General features: G+C 44.4%; 2 protein-coding genes and 1 long non-coding RNA gene across 4 annotated transcripts in view; 2 read left to right on the forward strand and 1 right to left on the reverse strand.

Annotated features, from left to right (window-relative positions):
- lig3 (ligase III, DNA, ATP-dependent) overlaps positions 1 to 3517 on the forward strand; it is a 12168-nt gene extending 8651 nt beyond the window's left edge. The window contains exons 17-21 of one of the 2 annotated variants that reach the window (XM_061804415.1): positions 47 to 193; positions 271 to 421; positions 1354 to 1433; positions 1529 to 1630; positions 2286 to 3515. In XM_061804415.1, coding sequence (XP_061660399.1) covers positions 47 to 193; positions 271 to 421; positions 1354 to 1433; positions 1529 to 1630; positions 2286 to 2531 — 726 coding nt within the window. In that variant the 3' untranslated portion in view covers positions 2532 to 3515. Of the gene's footprint in view, positions 1 to 46; positions 194 to 270; positions 422 to 1353; positions 1434 to 1528; positions 1631 to 2285 lie in introns of both variants that reach the window. The other variant, XM_061804416.1, reaches the window with a different exon arrangement.
- Positions 2393 to 15566, reverse strand: rad51d (RAD51 paralog D). The gene is made up of 11 exons (XM_061804417.1): positions 14682 to 15566; positions 14549 to 14610; positions 12080 to 12198; positions 6693 to 6774; positions 6287 to 6421; positions 5592 to 5687; positions 5436 to 5523; positions 4306 to 4376; positions 4074 to 4232; positions 3658 to 3784; positions 2393 to 2531 (listed from the first exon to the last, which is right to left on the reverse strand). Exons 1-10 carry the CDS (start codon positions 15007 to 15009, stop codon positions 3689 to 3691), a joined length of 1236 nt encoding a protein of 411 aa, XP_061660401.1. The 5' UTR covers positions 15010 to 15566; the 3' UTR covers positions 2393 to 2531; positions 3658 to 3688.
- A 247-nt stretch (positions 15567 to 15813) lies between these two features.
- Positions 15814 to 17351, forward strand: LOC133491891 (uncharacterized). The gene is made up of 2 exons (XR_009792512.1): positions 15814 to 16069; positions 16648 to 17351. It is a non-coding gene; the product is annotated as an uncharacterized LOC133491891 (long non-coding RNA).
- Positions 17352 to 18542: the final 1191 nt, after the last annotated feature.

The following is an 18542-nucleotide window of genomic DNA, read 5'->3' on the forward strand; positions in this document are numbered from 1 at the left end:
TTGTGTTTGCTCAAATGAAATGTTTTGCTAACACCCGCACCCACAGCAAGCGCCCGTGTGGGAGATCACAGGTGCCGAGTTCTCCAAGTCAGAGATGCACACGGCCGATGGAATCTCCATCCGCTTCCCGCGCATGACGCGCATTCGTGACGACAAGGACTGGAAGAGCGCCACCAACCTGCACCAACTTAAAGTACGCCTCTGGTTCCCGTTTTTGCATTGTAACGTTATTTGACATGTCTCTCTCTCTCTCACGCATGTTCTTCTTAGGAGCTGTATCGCATCTCCAAGGAAAATTGTGATTTCAAAGTGACGGCGGGACCCTCCGGCGAAGACCAGGGTTCGTCGGGAGGGGACAGCGACGGAAACTCGCCCGCTCTGGGCACGTCGTCGCGTGAAAAAGCCTTGCTCAAGAAGACGGGTTAGTGATAACTTGGGAACTTTTTGATTTACAGGTGCCCCAACTAACAGTGTGGATCGATAACAGCTCAAAGGTGTGAAGTGCATTGCCCCCCCCCACCCCCCCAACTCCAACAGTAAGAACTAACTTGCTTAGTGTTCCCAAGCTTCCTGAGAGACATGGTCTCTCCAGCATGTCCTGGGTCATCCCTGGGGTCTCTTTCTGGTGGCACATGCCCGGAATACCTCACCAGTGAGGGCTCCGAAACAGATGCCCCAGCCACCTCATCTGGTTCCTCTCAATGCGGAGGAGCAGCGGCTCGACACTGAGCCCCTCCCTGATGATTCCTTCTCACCCTATCCCTAAGGGAGAGCCCAGACACCCTGCGGAGGAAACTCATTTCAGCCGCTTATATCCGGGATCTTGTTCTTTCGGTCACGACCCACAGCTCGTGCCCATAAGTGAGGGTGGGAACGTAGATCGACTGGTACGTTGAGAGCTTCGCCTTTGGACTTAGCTCACTCTTCACCATAACGGACTGATACAAAGTCCGCATCACTGCAGACGCCGCACCGATCCGTCTGTCCATCTCCCGCGCCATTCTTCCCTCACTCGTGAACAAGACCCCAAGATACTTGATCTCATCCCCGACCCGGAGAGGGCATGCCACCCTTTTCCGACTGAGGACTATAGTCTCTGATTTGGAGGTGGTGATCCTCATCCGACTGCAAACCGCTCCAGCGAGATCTGGAGATCACGGCTTGATGAAGACAACAGACCCACATCGTCTGCAAAGACCAGAGATGCGATGCTGAGGCCACCAAACCGGACAAGCTCTTCGCCTCGGCTGCGCTTAGAAATTCTGTCCATAGAAGTTGTGAACAAAACCGGTGACAATATCGTCTGATTTGTAATCTGTACAATCACCAAATACTTACTTCACTTGTTCACAGGCAACAGTCACCTAGCCAAACGCAAGGTGGTGAAATCTGAGCCGAGCTCCCCCGCTCTGGAGGCCCCCGCCTCCAAGAAGGTACCCGCTCACATTTGGTTGCGCTTTCCCAAAAAAAAAAAAAAAAACCCAGAACAATTCTGAAATAAATAAAATAAACTAAAAACAACCCCCAGGTGCGGAAGAGTGAAAATGGAGAGCAGAGCAACGGACACGCCAAGAAGCCAAAGGTGGCAGCTCCTCCCCCTCCGCAAATGCTGCTGTCCCAAAATGACAAGGTCAGTCCGTCTAAGACTCTTTCATCACGTGGATTTCCTTTGCTGCATTATATTTATATTGCTTTGGTAGTTTTGAGGACTTCAAGCGGGGGGAAAAAAAGGGGCAGGGAAAAATAATGCACACTGATGTAAAGTACTTGGAAGCGTAAGAGACATCTTGATCGGATCTTTGTGACGCTGTATTGACTTTACTTGAATTTAATCACATATTAGCAGACTGCAAAATATTTAATATGCACAACTAACCACTATTATTACATGGAAAATGTCACTTTTCTGTCTTTTAAGTAAACGTGGGTTAAAATCTTTTAAAAACATTTTGTAGCTTTCAGGAAGTCTAAAATGTTTCATGGAAGAAAAGCTGGAAAAATATGCAAATGGTTTCAAACGTGTAGCAAGATTTGAGATCCTGAATTAAAAATAGAAATGAAAATTTACAAATTCATTCCACAATCAGAAATATGATTTGTTTCAAAGTAATCAAGTTGTGGTCGAGCAACACTCATCAGCACCCAACAATTTATTGGAAAATAATTCGCTTGAGTTAAATAAGGCTGAATCTGATTGAGTAATTGATATCATTTTTAAACCTTCATTAATGGAAAAAGTGTATAAAAATTGCACTTTGTTAGTTACCGCGTGTTTTTGTCGGCAGACACTGCTAGACATCTTCAGCGGTGTCAAGCTGTTCCTACCGTCGGGCGTGGATGACTTTGCCAAGCTGCGGCGTTACTTCGTGGCATACGACGGCGATCTCGTCGCCGACTACGACGCCACCTCGGCCACCCACACGCTGGCGGGCGACGGGGAGGAAGAGGGCGGCGCCGGCCGGGCCCAGCGGGTGTCGCCCAACTGGATCTGGGAGTGCATTCGCAAGAGGCGGGTGGTGCCTCCCTGCTAGCTACAACAACAAAAGAAACAAGTCGTTGGCTCATGCGCCGATGAAATCTGTAACGCCGCGTCTTCGATTTGTCAACACGGCGACCTTGGCCGTAGTCGTCAGCGGTAATAAAAAGCAACAGCTGGTGAATCAGAAGGGGAAGCTTTGGGAAACTATGGAGACATACGCTTTCATTTGTAATGCAGCATCTATATATATATATATATATATATATATATATTTTTTTTTTTGTATTTAAATCATGAGATGAGCGTGAGCCAAGGTGACCTGGATGTGAAATAAAAAGTTATGGTGAGGAATAAAAAGGACACTACTTCAGTCAGCAGGAAGTCAGACTGCGACGAGAATCAAGTTGACTTTTTGAAGAAAAACGGAAATGCATCACAAGATAAACTGCAAGGGGAAGTAATGAGGGAGAATTCCCCCCCCCCCCACACACACACACACACAAGAAGTTAGTTTTTCTCAATGTTTTCTCAAATCACAAGATGGATGGGAGAGGAAAAAGAATACACTAAATCATAAGAAAAGGTGCCCGAGATTTACAAACTATGAGGAAAATACAAATAAATTCATCAATTTTCTTCACCGCTTGTCCTCAAGAGGGTCGCAGGGACTGCTGGAGCCTTTCCCAACTGTAATCGGGCACGAGACGGGGTCCACCCTCAACTGGTCGCCAGCCAATCCCAGGGCACATGGAGACAAACTACCGCACTCACAATCACACCTACGGGCAATTCAGAGTGTACAATGACTGTTGCATGTTTTTGGGGATGTGGGAGGAAACCGAAGTGCCCACTCGGAGAAAAGCAGGCACGGGGAGAAGATGCAAACTCCACACAGGCCGGGATTAAACCCGGGACCTCAGAACTGTGAGGTCAACGCTCTACAGCTGGTCCACTGTGCCGCCGCAGTTCAATTATAATAAAATCATTTTACAATGAATTAATCTGAATAATTGTATCCTTCCGCAATTACTCAAGTAAAATGTTGACTTGTGCTTTATTTTCTGATTGCGAAAAGGCTCCTTGCGCCACTAAAAATTGTAGGACGCAAACTGCAATATTGCAAAAGGTCAGCTAAAGTTGTCTGCAACCGCGCAGGGACGTGGGGGTGTAAAATTTACCCAGAATCCTTTTCAAGGCAGACGATGGTTGTCAAGAAACCGCGGCATCCAGCGTCCGCTTTGCCGACATGGCGCGCTCGCAGCCACTCCAACTCTCCAAGTCCAACTCGGCTTGCAGGAAACACGGCTGATCGAGACAAGGACAATCGTGACTCCACTAGCTTCATGCTAACACAATGCAAAACGACAAGACGAGCTAACAAAACTAGCAGTCGTCGCTTTAATTACAAAGCATTAAACTTCAATTTGAACACCAAGAATTACACATTGCGTATCTACTAAATAATCGACATTTAAATCACACTACCCACTTTTTTTTGGAGGGGGGGGGGTGGTGCTGGAAGGGATGTATTAATGCCACTTCAATTAATTCCAATGGGGAAAGGTGATTTGAGATGTGGCTGCCATTTTCTCACCCGCCTGGAAGACTTGATCAGGGTCGCCGAGCGGATGGCGGGTCGGCCAACGGCGGGAAGCCGCTCCAACAGGACTCGGACTCTCGGGACGTGACCCCAGGACGCGCCCAGGCCCGGACGTACCTCACCCTCCTGGCTCCTCGTCACGTGATTGGTCACCTGTGCTCAGATATGACTTACTGTACGTTCTCCGACGTGTGTCCACGTCGCGCGAGTTTGTGTTCATGCTCACCAAAACCGCGATGTTGAAATCCTTGGCCATGGTCTTGAGGGCGAGGGCCACTTGACTCATCATGTGCATGCCTTCACATGCAAAGAAGTTGAATATTAAGGGGGAGAAATTAGTAAATAAGGATACGGAGGACAAAATAGAATTTTGAATGATTAAAAATGTCAAAAAGTGAGGGATTAGATAAATGTGGATAAAAGGCTTTTAGTAGCATATTTTACAGGAAATGAAATTAAATGTGCAGATTTAAAAGGAAAAACTGGAAAAAAAAAATTTAAATCAGGTTTTTCAATAAAAGGGGAATTTTTTTTTTATTTTACCCCCAAATTAAACTGTTTTGATCTCCAAGCACAGATTTATATGGAAGAGAAAAAAAAAAGCACAGTATTTTGTAATATTGTGGGGGGTACTGAATCATGGTGAGTAGAAAATGTGTACATTTTCAGAATTTTCTTTCCAAATTCTTCATGAATAATGTTGAATTTAATGAGAGCGAAGTGGGGAAAAAAATTCCTCGTTTTATGAGTTTTTATTTCTTAATTTATTGTAATTTATGCACAGAATCTCAAAGCACGATAAGACAATATAATATCCATATAAATGCTCGTTTGATTAGCCCATCCCTGGCATTTTGAATGGAGAGGCTTCCAGTGACGCCATCTAACCCTAACACGCTAGCTCAGCGGTAACGGGGCCGGACTGGTAAAAGTCACTTCCTCGGCACATATATTCCACCAGTCTCACTCTTATCTTTTCCGCTCGAGCGCCCCCTTGCGGCCGTTAGAAAAAACAAAAAAAAAAAATTAGCCGCATCGCCGCATAAACCGCAGGGTTGAAAGTGTGTGAAAAAAGTCGCGGCTTATAGGCTGGAAATGACGGTAATTATATTTGATTTATGTTTTGTTTTTTTAAGTAACTGGGGGTGGCAACAATAAAATGAGCGCTCTTAACTCAAGTCAAAAACGCCACCAAGCAACTGCTTGTATCTCCAAAAAATTTTCGTGGACCATTTTTGTTTTAATGAAGTGAACAATAACTAAATTCCAATATATATTATAATATTTGCACCGCTTGCAGCTTCCAGACAATCATTTTTTTTCTGTTAGGATGGGGCGGAACTGCCGAGCGCCCACCTTCATGATGCCTGCTTCCCAGCAGAGGAGCGATCACGGCCGACACCGAGTCCACAATCAGCGCCTTGGCGGAGCCGCCGCTCGCTTCCTGTCGTGAAATGGGACCCAAATTGTTTTCACATCCGGTTGTGGTTCTGGGATGTGTTTCACACGCACCTGCCGAAGACCGTCGCCACCGAGTTGGTACAGACGGTCCAGCAGGGAAAAGATGTCAAACGCGCGATGCACGCTGATCCTCTGCAGGGCTTCCATCTGCCAGCAAAATGACACTCGGGTTTTCATCCTTTATATGAGGCGCCGCTCATTTGACGGTGGCTATAAAAAGTCTAGACACCCCCTGTGCAAATGCCAGGATTTTGTTGAACAAAAAAAGGAGCACAAGATCAATTCTTTGAAAACTTTTCCCACCGTTAACGTGACCTGTAAACCTCTGTTGAAGGAATCCAAACAGCTGAGACGGTGTGGTTGCAAAAGTGTGCACACCCTCATGGTTAGGGCTGCGGTCATGGTCAAAATATATCAATCACATTCAAACTCTGGTTAAAGGGGTGAGCACAAATCTGACGCCATTTCAAGTGCCTCCGAATAACCCCAAAGTTTTGATATTCTAGTAGGCTTTTCCTCACATTTTTAGAGATGTAACTACTGATAATGGTAAAACTTGAGTTATTTTGGATTATTTTCTTGACTAATCGGAGTTTAAAAAATTAATTGAAAAATATTTTGGGGGGAAAATGCACAAACAGATTATGATTCAGTCACTGTTTTGGGCTGTAACGTGTCAGCTATCTTATTTCCATTTTTTCCCCTCTAATTGAGTTATACAGGATATCAATTATTGTTCCACTCACCTGCTCGGTGTCGCTACTTGTCTGGCTTCGCAGCATTTGGTGCAGACGGCTGGCCGACAGCCCCCCCGTGGTGTCCACGTAGACCACGTTTTGCCTCAGGTGGTGCGAGACGTGCGCTGCCGTGCCCAAGCACACCTGCGCACAACCATTTTACTTGGCACGTTTTAACCGCAAGCTTCTATTCAATGCGCTCGCAATACGACAAAACGGGGATAAAAAAAATTAAATGAATACTTTTTGGAAGAATAATTAGAGATTTTCTTTTTTCCAATTGTGAGATTATCTTATATACCAAAAAACATTTAACAATAGATCAAAAGTAAGAACAGAATAATTGAATTGTGGGAAACACAATTTTCTGCAAAATAAAGACTCATAGTTTATATCTGGTACAGGAATCCCTCACCTGAGTTTTGCCACTTCCTGGCCCGCCTGCCAGCTCTGTGATCTCGCCCGTGTACACACCCGAATCCAGCAGGGCGTCCAGCCTGCGGGCAAACAAGACCGCCGATTGTAATTGACCCCTCCGTGGATATTGCGCAATCCGCGTCACTGACCAATCAGAGGCCAGAGATCTGCATAAACCAAAGCCCGTTTTTTGCTCCTGCCATTTTCTCAGACAACATTGCATGGTCCAGTATAGGTTTAGTTAGCGTTTTATCGCGTATTTGGGTTATTTAACAAAAAATATGGTTAAGAGGTGTAGTCACGGACTTTGTAATAGTGACGACAGGTATCCTGAAAGGCTAGTTGGTGGAATTCGATTCGTACCCTTTCCAAAACCGAAGACACAGTACGAAAAATGCCTTCGATGGATCAAACTTTGTGGAAGACCACATCATCAACTAAATCCATCTAATATCAACCGGAACACGTGTTTGCACGAAGGTATGCCCTATATTTAATTTTCAATACATTTCTCGTATAAATGAATTCGAAGTTTTTCGCTAGCATAACACTGCTGCGTGTGAACGATTGACACACTTATTCTTTGTTGAGCGATATTTAGCGATGATCGGACTGCGCAAACGTATTGATTTCTTGCTGGCTCGCGGCCGAAGCTTAACCAGACGGTGTTTGCACGAAGATATGCCCTAAATTTGATTTTTAATCCACGTCTCGTATAAATGAATGAGACGTTCTCCGCTAGCATAAAACTGCTACGTGTGAACGATTGACACATTTATTCTTTGTTGAGCGATATTTAGCGATGATCGGACTGCACAAACGTATTGATTTCTTGCTGGCTCGCGGTCGAAAGTTAACCAGACTGTGTTTGCACGAAGATATGCCCTAAATTTGATTTTTAATACACGTCTCGTATAAATGAATGAGACGTTCTCCGCTAGCATAACACTGGTACATGCGAACGATTGACACACTTATTCTTTGTTGAGCGATATTTAGCGATGATCGGACTGCACAAACGTATTGATTTCTTGCTGGCTCGTGGCCGAAAGTTAACCAGACTGTGTTTGCACGAAGATATGGCCTAAATTTGCTTTTTAATACACGTCTCGTATAAATGAATGAGATGTTCTCCGCTAGCATAACATTGCTACGTGTGAATGATTGAATGAAATCAGAAGCATGGCGTCTCTCTCAGTTTGGAATGTATTGTATTCAGAATCTATAATATATCGTTGATTTGAATGAAATCAGAAGCGTGGAGTCTGTCTCAGTTCAGAATGTATTGTATTGTATTTGCCATTTTTACTGTTTGTCTTACGTCAGCGCACGTGCCGTGACGTCACTTCAGGAGGCGTGGTTAGGTGCCCTGTACGGAGGGGTCAATTATGCTGATAAGGAGTGACTGTTGTTTTCAGTTCAGGGTGTAGCCTGCCCGTTGACTGCTGGGATAGGCTCCAGCACTCCCTGCGACCCTCGTGAGGATAAGCGGAAAAGAAAATGGATGGATGGAAATGATTCGATTACTTGTTGCAGGCCTATGATGTTCAGAATTTGTCAGCATTTAGGAATTTGTTCTATAAATCTGATTATGATCATCTGATTCAAACGTTACAATGATTATGAAGGTAGATTTCAAAACCACATCATCCTTTGAGGAGAACTTGCTTCGTGGTTGAAATCATAATTGGCTTACTAATAACACGACAGGGAGTCCTCGGTCTACGACTGAGATCCGTTCCTAGAGTAGCGACTTCAGTCGAATTTCGACTTAAATCGGATTCCACCATTAAAGCCAAAAAGCACAACCTATCTTTCTGCAAATCCTCGCAAGACGATACGCAAACGGAAAATGGCGCTTGAACCGAAGTAGCGTTCCTCCCTCTCATTTTGTGCGGACCCCGATTCCTTTGTAAATCAGGGCATTCTGAGGCTCGCGTGCACGCGACGTCTTGAGGAATTAACCTTTGCTCGGAGGTTTCGACCGGCATTGCAGACACCCTCCGCCAGGCGGTGCTTTATTTTGATTGGTAGTCGTCCCGGTGCCTCATCCGTGATGGATGCCGCGCGTGCCCTCGTCGCATTATCTACAAATGTGACGCCGGCACTCCAGGGAGGGCCCCCCCGCCCCAGCCTCGTTCGCACGTGAAGGTTAAACGCGGCTCGGAGTCGCACGGCGCCGCTGCTGCCGTGAAATATCCGCCGGGCGTCCTTGGGGGAAAAACGGGAACGACGCCGCTCGCCGTTTGCATCAAACGTCCTTCGAAGGAACGGAGATGTTGCGGAGATGATTTGTACCATTTTGAAGTCAAGTACACACAGATCAACCTGTAATATAATATTATATCATAAAAAGAGCAGCCGGCAGGCTTAAGTGCTTTAACGTGGACGCTTTCGACTGTGTTTCCCACTTTATGTACAATTTCTAACAGGAATTAGGATTTTCTTTTTTTAAATCAATTTAAAAAAAAAAAAGTGAGGTACTGTGAGAGGAAAAAAAATTACGAGAAAAAATGAATGAGAATCAAGCTCCATTGTTAGATTTTTAAAAAAATATATACATCATTACGAGTTAGAATATTTGAGAAAGTTAAAATCGTGCGACACTACAACCAGGATATGAAGAAAATAACTATTATAAATTATTTTCTCAAGAATAAAGTTGAATATTGATAAAATGTTAATGTTATGAGGAGAAATAAAAATTACAAGAAAACTGGAAAGCTATTATAATAAAAAAATACAAGAAAGATGGGAAAAAATAAATAATGAAAAGGAAATGTTGAAAATTATGAGGAAAGAAATGGGGAAAAAAACAAAACAAAATCTACACTACGAGAATTTAAAAGCTGTAATAAGCAAAGGAAAAAAGTGATTTTAAGTCAAATTACAAGTCAAAATGTGAGAAAAATATGTACCAATGTTAAAAAAAAGTTTTAATATTACAAGGATAAAATTTTAATATAAAGGAAATAATCACCCATTCATAATAAGAACTAAAATAAAATATCAGGAGATTTTACAAGCAAAAACTTCAACTGGCCAAGAACTACAAATTTCTTGAAACTTATGTAAAAAAAATAAAACAAATAAAAATAGTGAGTACAAATTGATAGTGAACGGAAGATTACCGTTCTCGTTACGGCTACTGAACAAAGTAAAAAATTGATTTGAAATGATGATAAATCTGAAACGCTGGTCCTCAGTCAGAAAAGGGTGGCGTGCCCTCCCCAGGTTGAGGGGTTTGAGATCCTTCACCAAGTGGAAGTCTTTATACAAGTGAGGGAAGAGCGGAAGGAGAGATTGGACAGACTGATCGGTGCAGCGTCTGCAGTGATGCGGACTTTGTATCGGTCCGTTGTGGTCAAGAGGGAGCTCGGTCGAAATGCCAAGCTCTTAATTTACCGATCGATCTGCGTTCCTAGCCTCGCCTACGGTCACGAGATTTGGGTCATGACCGAAAGAACAAGATCCCGGATGCAAGCGGCCGGAACGACTTTCGTCCGTAGGGTTTCTGGGCTCTTCCTCAAAGAGAGGGTGAGATGCTCAAAGTCGAGAGCAGCCAGATGAGCTCGCTGGGCAATCTGATTCGGACGCCTCCCTGGTGAGGTGTTCTCGCCACGTCGCACAGGGGGGAGACCCCGGGGACGCTCAGGACACGCGGGAGGGACTACGTCTCTGGGCTGGTCTGGGAACGCCTCGGAAGAGCTGGATGAAGGCTGCCCGGGGAAAGGCGTCGCCAAGAAGACAACATCCTTCACGTCCATCCCCTCGCAGGTGACTCACTGACGTGTTTTCACCACCAGGGGGCAGACATGACACATCTGGGCTGCTCACAAGGGTCCGGAAGCAGTTTCTGACATGCTTGAGAAACATTGACTTTAAAGCTAAAATAAAATAAACACTAAAGGTTTGTAGGAAGATTACGTCGTCCTCAGCGAGGAGCACTTCCCATTCTTAAAGAGAATGTGCAAACATTTCACAGAGCGCTTTGAAGGCTTTTTGTTTTGCCGCTGTTTGTTTTAAAGCAGAGCCGGCGTTAATGCGGCTGATACATCAGACGCCACTTTAGGGCCCAAATGGGACAAGCCGAGTCTTGAGAGGGAACACGCTCGGCTGCGGATTCCGCTACAGGGGACGCGGCTCGATGCAAATTCAATTTTTTTCTTTTTAAGGCATGCCGGCATGACTCGGGCTTTGATTGATTGATTCGAGAGCTGTGCAGTGGAATCTGCTTACCTGAGGAAAAACTAATAATCTTATGACTGGTTTGACTTACACGTGTCCTCCAGTATAAACGGGGATGGGATCCACCGAAGCAGGAAAAATACAAATGAACTCCGGAATTTGCCGAAAGCACAAAAGTTGACTTCCTGTTCAATTCCAAGTCCTCGAGACTTTTTCATGCTTCCTGTTCTGATGGACATGTCCACATAATTATGGGCTGGTCAGTGTAGCTTCTGTCAAGGGCATATTTAAAAAAAAATAATAAATAAATAAAAAAATTTAACCCTAGGGAGTTTGCCCCACATCCCAAAAACATGCAACATTAATTGGACACTCTAAATTGCCGCTAGGTGTGTTTGTGAGTGTGACAGTTTGTCTCAATGTGGCCTGTGATTGGCTGGCGACCAGTTCAGGGTGTCCTCCGCCCGCCTCCTACCCGTTGACAGCTGGGATAGGCTCAGCACTCTCCGCGACCCTCGTGAGGATAAGCGGAGAAAGAAAATGTATGGGTGGATTAAATTAAATTGTATTCATGAAATGAACACAATTTCAAATCCTACATTTAAAAAAAAAGAAAACAAATCGAACTGTTGGTCTCTTTCAAATGAATTGAAAAGCTCAAGTTAAATTTTCGATCCAGCAAACATAAATGCTGTGAGCCGTCATCCTTTGGGCTTTTGTAGCGCGTAAGGGTACCCTAGACGTGAATTTAAAAATACTGTAAGCTCCGTAATTTCAAGTGTACCCCTTTAAGACTCATTGTGATTTGTGAGTGCGACTGTTTGTCTCGATGTGCCCTGCGATTGGCTGGCGAGCAGTTCAGAGTGTGCCCTGCCTCCTGCTCGTTGACAGCTGGGATAAGCGGCAAAGAAAACGGATGGATGGAGTTTGCCCCAGAATGGCAGCTTCACAACAAAATGGCTGACGGCTTTAAATTAGGAGACTTTTTGAGCCCATTTCCTGCCAATTTTGTGTTAATCGGTCAAACTTTGTCGTAGCAATTTTTTTCCCCCGTCTAACTTTTGAATTGGTCAAATTTGGGGGATGGGTCCACCCAATTTCAAGTTGATCGAGAAAACGCAGAAAACGACTACCGAGTGAGTCCCCCCCCCCCTTTTCCCCCAATCCTATAAAACGAGTCAAACACTTATCGCATACGCAGAGTTTCCGGTGGAGAGGATGGCGGTGGAAGCGAGGAGCTCGTCATAGAGGTCAGCTCCCGACACGGCGAAGGCGGCGTGCTGGGCCAGCAGCACCCTGCGGATGGCTATCAGAGCCTGTGAGAAAACAAAAAGAAGACTTTTCACCTCGCAGCCATCGCTAGGTAACAAGCTCCGCTTCGGCGCCCGGGTTAAGGTGTTTAATTAGCGGACGGACGCCTCGGGTTCCGAACTCCCCGGGTGTCTGTGAATTTGGACGGCGTGAGCTCATTAGGAGGCAGACTGGGTTAGTGGTGAGGTGGCGAACAGGTAACGGGCGGCTCGAGGGCTAACATCATTGCTTGCTAATTACGCTCAACAGCCGCTCATAATTTTATGAAAATGAAACTGAAATATTACACGGATACAGCGCCGATTGAAAGACTCCAAGTAGTCAAAAGCTCCCCGTTGAAATGGTGGATCTGCATCCGGGTTCTGGCTGTCAAAAATACAACGGAGATGGAAAACCTCAGTCTGGAGGCGGGGTTATGTAAATTAGCCACCCTGTGACATCACAACCCAGCACAATTCAGAACAAGTCTGTATATTATACTGTTTAAAAAAAAAAACACGTATTTCGGAAAATAGGCAGCTCGTAAAAGATTTACAACAAAAACTTTTACTTATGAATTTTCCGAGATATGAAGCATCGATCTGCCGATCTGGTTTCCTTGAGTTGTTAGCACAAAAATAGATTTATTCATTTACATTTTATTGAATTGTGTTTATACTGTTTGCTTTTAATAAAGTAGAATACTGGGGATTAATATTCGAGTTACAAAAAAAAAATTGCTGGAATCTTAAGGGGGGATCTGGAACGGATTCATAGCATCTCCATTCATTTTAGTGGGGGAAGGGGTTTTGAGATAAGAATATGTCAAGAGTCCTTTTTGAACACGTTTAAAGCAGCCGAGGCTGTCGCAGCTTGATGTGTGGCGACCTAACCAGTAAGTGGCCCTCAAGTGGGTCACCGCGTCAGACCCAGAACGGCACCGCTGCTTCGAAAATGTCCGCTTGACACACGGAAAAAATTATTCGCAAAGGCAGATGCTGCCGGAGTTTAAAACATTTTTTTTTTAATTGTGTGCAACGATTGAATAAACGTTTGGTGGGCGATGAGGTGCGGAGACAACGACCACAGGAGGTGAAACGATAAATTCCGAGCGGGCCTTCGTGACCTCTTCCTGCCCACGCCAGACAACATGGCCTCTCCCAAAGGCCTCATTTGCAGTTTTCTTGCACAGCTCAAAAAAAAAAAATAAGTTTGCTGCGAAGTCTTATTTACAAAAATTAAGTTTCCTCCTTGGCTGCCCGAGAGGGCAACACAGAGAATTACTTATCTCGAGATCTTTCCTCTCATTTTTTTCCATGCAACATGATGAAAAAGCGAAAGGGCTTGCATGTTTTCACAGGTTCAAGCTGCTAATGAGAACTATTTGATAGCCTGTGCTCAGAAGTGTGGATTTTTGAAAGTTTACTCGATATTTGGAAACGGCTTACGCAGTATACGACGATGGTTTACGTGACGTTTTAAAAATCACTCGTGCGATAGAAGGCGTTGAATATAATCACAGACCTCTTCGTGGAATAACTCCCTGCTCTCTGAGCGCAGGCCAGAAAGTACCGTAATGCCCGGCCTACAGAGCGCACCTGGTTATAAGCCTCACCCAGTACATTTGTAAAGGAAATACCATTTGGTACATACACAAGCCGCCCCTGTGTAAAAGTCGCAAGTGCCCACATTGAAACACAATAAATATATTTACAAAGAAAGACGGTACACAGAGATTTAATGCTAACGCAGTGCTAACAGGACCGGACCGGTAAAAGTCACTTCCTCGGCACACATATTCCACCGGTCTCATTTTTACCTTTTCCGCTCGAGAGCCCCCTTGCGGCCGTTAGAAAAAAAATGCAAAAATTAGCCGCATCACTGCATAAACCGCAGGGTTGAAAGCGTGTGGAAATAGGCCGGAAATTACGGTAGTTCCAAAATAGTATCTAAACGTCACTGTGGGCCGGTCAAGTCGGCCATGTCTTTTGCAAATATTCTGTCTGACTGCTGTTTCATACTGAAAACAACATGAAAATTTTGACGTCCGTGTTTCGTAACGGGAATAAATTTTGGAGAGAAAGTTACTTAATACTTGTTGCATAAACCGACGCACAACATTTAGCTTTGGCGAACGAGCTGAATTCTGCTCCCAGCCATTTTGTTAGTGGAAGCTGTGCAAATCAGAAGTAATTTGTTTCCAACTACGGAAGCAAAAAATCCTCACTAGTTTGTTGACAAACATACAAGTAACGGGATCGGTGGGGAACTTCTCTGGTCATTTCCATGTTACTGTTTAACAGCTCGACTGTCTCCTGCTCTGTGGTTATCATGTCAATCGCATCGCAAAAACACACAAAAAGGACAATTTAATACCTGATACGACCCCGAACACTTCTGCGCGAGGTCCTCCATATCCGACGAGACGAGATCTTCCACTGCGTGCAGAAAAAAACGACAAGAAAATGAACGTTTTTTTTTTTTTTTTTTCAAAGCTCTCGTCGCCAACCTGTTTTGACTTGAGCGTTTCGCAAGCGACGAACTAAATCTTCATCCAGTCCAGGACACATCCCTTCACGCAAAAGCACCATGTTCTCTCGTTGTGGAGGAAAAAGTAAATAATGACTCAGAAACAACATTAAAACTTCTTTCGCTTTTACTTTTGGAGAAACCCAGCAAGCTAGCGTACGTGTGTTTTTAGCATTGCGGCGATTTAGCTTCGGCGGGAGCACTTTTCCATTTTGTCCCGTCCCCTTCAAAAATAAACGCCTTTTTTGACAAAGTCGACTGAAATTAGTTAAAAGTTGCGTAACTTGTTTGACATAACTTAAAAACATTTGACGCGCTTTCAAACAAACATACAAACGACCCGCTTTCACACAGCACCATGGGCGTGTTGCATTGTGGGTAATGTAGTTTAACGAACCAAAAAGTACTAAAAACAGTAAACTCTAAATCTACTCTTCGCGTCTCCCTCAAGAATAAACGCCATTTTCGACCAAATCGACTGAAATTGGTTAAAAGTTGCGTAACTTGTTTGACATAATTTAAAAACATTTGACGCGCTTTTAAATAAACACACAAACGTCCCGTTTTCAAACATCAGCAGGGGCGTGATGCATTGTGGGTAAGTTGTGGCAGTTTAACGAACCAACTAGCTAAAAATACATTTACTCTAAATAGATACACAACTCGCTTTAAAATATGAATCGATTTTTAGCTTGCTCAGACAAAGGAAACTATTTAAACTGCATTAACTTAGTAACAGGCAGCCATAGTTTCGCAACACAGCGACGTATTGTGGGTAATGTAGTCTTAAATGGCTCGTGAAAAAGTGTTGAAAATACAGTTATTAAAAAAACATTACATTCATGAAAAATAACGAATATTTTGAAAATATTTCTCTTGTGATGCATTTGACCTGCATAAAGCTGACCATAATGAAAATAAAATTATTGAAATCCATCCATCTTCTGAGCCGCTTATCCTCACAAAGGGTCGCGGGAATGCTTGAGCCAATCCCAGTTATTGGGAGGAGGTGGGCTACGCCCTGAACCGGTTGCCAGCCAATCTCAGGGCGAGGCTGTGAGCAAACCCCCCCCCCCCTTTTTTTTTTTTTTCTAAGTTTGCGCATCGCCGCAGTAACTGAGGCAGTCCCAGCAGGCTGCTCGGAGGCCATCAAGCCCAAAGAGTGCGAAATGCCTCCGCCGAAGCCCGAGGCCCCATTCCAAATAAACACCTTTATTGCGACCATTCCATCTCCGCCACCCGATTGCCCGCCTCATCGAAAAACAAATGACACGGCCGATAAAGACATGAAAGAAAGAAAAGCGGGGAGGAGTGGAAAGGAAGTGCTTCAAACATTGAACTTCCTGCCGCGACAAAAACACCATTGCGGTATTTTAATACTTTCTTTTCTCCTATTTTTAATTGAATATTTCAAATGATTTACGATGAATATTTTATCTCTGGGAGTAAAATTGAAAAAATGATTATGAAATGTATTCATTCATTATTCAAAAGCAGTACGACCCAGATTAAAGGGGTGGGGCAAAAATGGAGGGGCTTTTCTTTACATGTTACAATTTTGCAGCCTCGTGTTCATGTTCAAAACGACGCATAACACGTCAGTGGCGTATTTTAATGTTCAATGTACGTATTGGGAATAAAACTTTGATTTTGAAGATTTTTTTTTTTCGTGCGAGCTGAGAACGTCTTTGAAAGCTAATTAGGGGTGTCGTCAAAGCTAGAAGGTTACTAGCGGATTTTCCATACGACCGCAAACGCATCGCGGGCGCGAATTTTACATCAAATATGATCAAGTTTTGTGAATATTTTTTTCTCCAGTTTTTTTTTTTAAATACCACTATGAGAATAAAAGGTAATAAACTTGAATTCTTTTTTTTTATTTCCGTGCTCACACTGGACTGTTTTGAGTCGCGTGTTGAAGTTGATTTGTTTTCCCTTTTTCTTAGCGTTTCCTCCCCGCGGGCCCGGCGAGTGGGCGTGATGAAGTCGGACATGTTGGCCGGAGGTTATCGGACCCCCGCAGACGCTGGCGTGATGGCTCCAGCCGAGGCCGTTAAAGCTCTTCTCCGTCTACCTTGCCTCGTCCTGAGTGCGCGTGTGTGTGTGTGGCCTCCGTAATGGCTGTAAATGCATCCCGGATCATATACAACCCTATCCCCACAAAGTAGTGGCCGTTTTGGATGGGGGGCTGGAGGGTTTGTGGGTGGAGACTACTTTTGAAGAAAGGAAAGTGCGTCATACCCAGAAGATAAACCTGGAAGTGCACAACATTGTGGCGTGTCAGAATGGAGGGGGGTGGTTTGGGGGGGGGGGAGAAAACATGCATCGAAATACCATGTAATAACAGTAATAACTGCATTACGACAGTCTAATTACTTAAAACTAACAAACAATGCCAAACACCATAGACAGGCTAACGAATGGCAGTGCTGTTCTGTTGATATAACCCTAAAAGCAACGGCGGATGCTTGAACGCAACAGACAAGGCAGTGTAATACTTCCTGACACATTTTCTTTGTCCTCTACAACGAATGACTAATGTTACTGCGGCCGAGCGTCAGCTGTGAAACTCCTCTCGTATTTATACTGCATTGGGGTTATGCAACAATACAAGGAGCAGAGGTAAAATAAAGTGAATTTCATCCATCCATTTTCTGTTGCCGCTTATCCTCACGAGTGTCGCGGGGAGCGCCGGAGCCTATCCCAGCTGTCGACGGGCAGGAGGCGGGCGGGGTACACCCTGAACTGGTCGCCAGCCAATCGCAGGGCACATCGAGACAAACAGCCGCCCTCACAATCACACCTTGGGGCAATTTAGCGTGTCCGATTTAATGTTGCATCTTTTGGGGATGTGGGAGGAAACTGGAGTGCGCACCCGGAGAAAAGCCACGCAGGCACGGGGAGAACATGCTTACTCCACACAGACGGGGCCGGGATCGAACCCGGGTACTCAGAACTGTGAGGCCAACGCTTTACAAACTGCACCAACGTGCCGGCTTTACCAGTTTCATTTTGTCATTATTTTTATTTTTGTTATCATTATTGTTATATTATTGTTTTTATACCACAATATTATAGTGATGAAAAAAAAATCTTTTTTTTTACGGGAAGCTGGAAGAGATTTATTTACTTCAATGGGGAAAGATGATTTGAGAAATGAATTGGGTTACGAGCATGATTAAGGAACAAATTCATATCTCAAGGCTCACCACATTGTAATATTACGACGATTTGTGAATTTGGGTCAAACGGCGCCGACAGAGGACGGGGACGCGCAAATTTCTGACGTGACCCAAACTCATCACCAGCACCAGCGATTTACACTTCTAAATAAATAAAATTGAATTAAAATTACAATACTCACAGTTATGAGGACCCGGGTTCGATCTTGGCCCCGTGCCTGCGTGGCTTTTCTCCGGGTGGGAACTCCGGTTTCCTCCCACATCCCAAAAACATGCAACAATAATTGGACAGTAAATCGCCCATAGGTGTGATTGTGAGTGGGGCTGTAGCTGTGGACTATCTTAGTTTAAATAGAAATTTGGCCAAACTTTTAAATAAATAAGATCTGAACCGTGTCCCAGAAGCCCTCGTACGAGAGGACAAGTTGACAAATGTGTGTGTCCTGCTTTCTAAAAAAAAAAAAAAAAAAAAAAATCACCGTGGCGTTCATAAAACATAGATGACGCCCGGATGCGCCGTGTCATCGCTGTCTCCGGGCACCGGGCAAACATTCCAAAAAGGCTTGCAAGTCGCTTTTCAGTAGCGCGCGCACGCACGCACAGAAGATAAATAAAAATCCTTGAAAGTGTAATCATGAGGATGGAGAGGGAGGCTGAGC

Source organism: Syngnathoides biaculeatus, chromosome 18 (genome assembly GCF_019802595.1).
Source record: "Syngnathoides biaculeatus isolate LvHL_M chromosome 18, ASM1980259v1, whole genome shotgun sequence".
In the NCBI taxonomy this organism is placed as follows: Eukaryota; Metazoa; Chordata; class Actinopteri; order Syngnathiformes; family Syngnathidae; genus Syngnathoides; species Syngnathoides biaculeatus.

Excerpts from the sequence above, each read along its gene's own strand:
- rad51d (XM_061804417.1), bottom strand. The coding sequence starts at position 15,009 with ATGTTTTTAAGTTATGTCAAACAAGTTACGCAACTTTTAACTAATTTC. Across the intron at positions 6,775-12,079 it reads CTCTCCACCGGAAACTCTGC|GCTGGACGCCCTGCTGGATT; the intron begins GTATGCGATAAG and ends GTTTGCCCGCAG. Across the intron at positions 3,785-4,073 it reads TGATCAAGTCTTCCAGGCGG|CCGTGTTTCCTGCAAGCCGA; the intron begins GTGAGAAAATGG and ends TGTCTCGATCAG.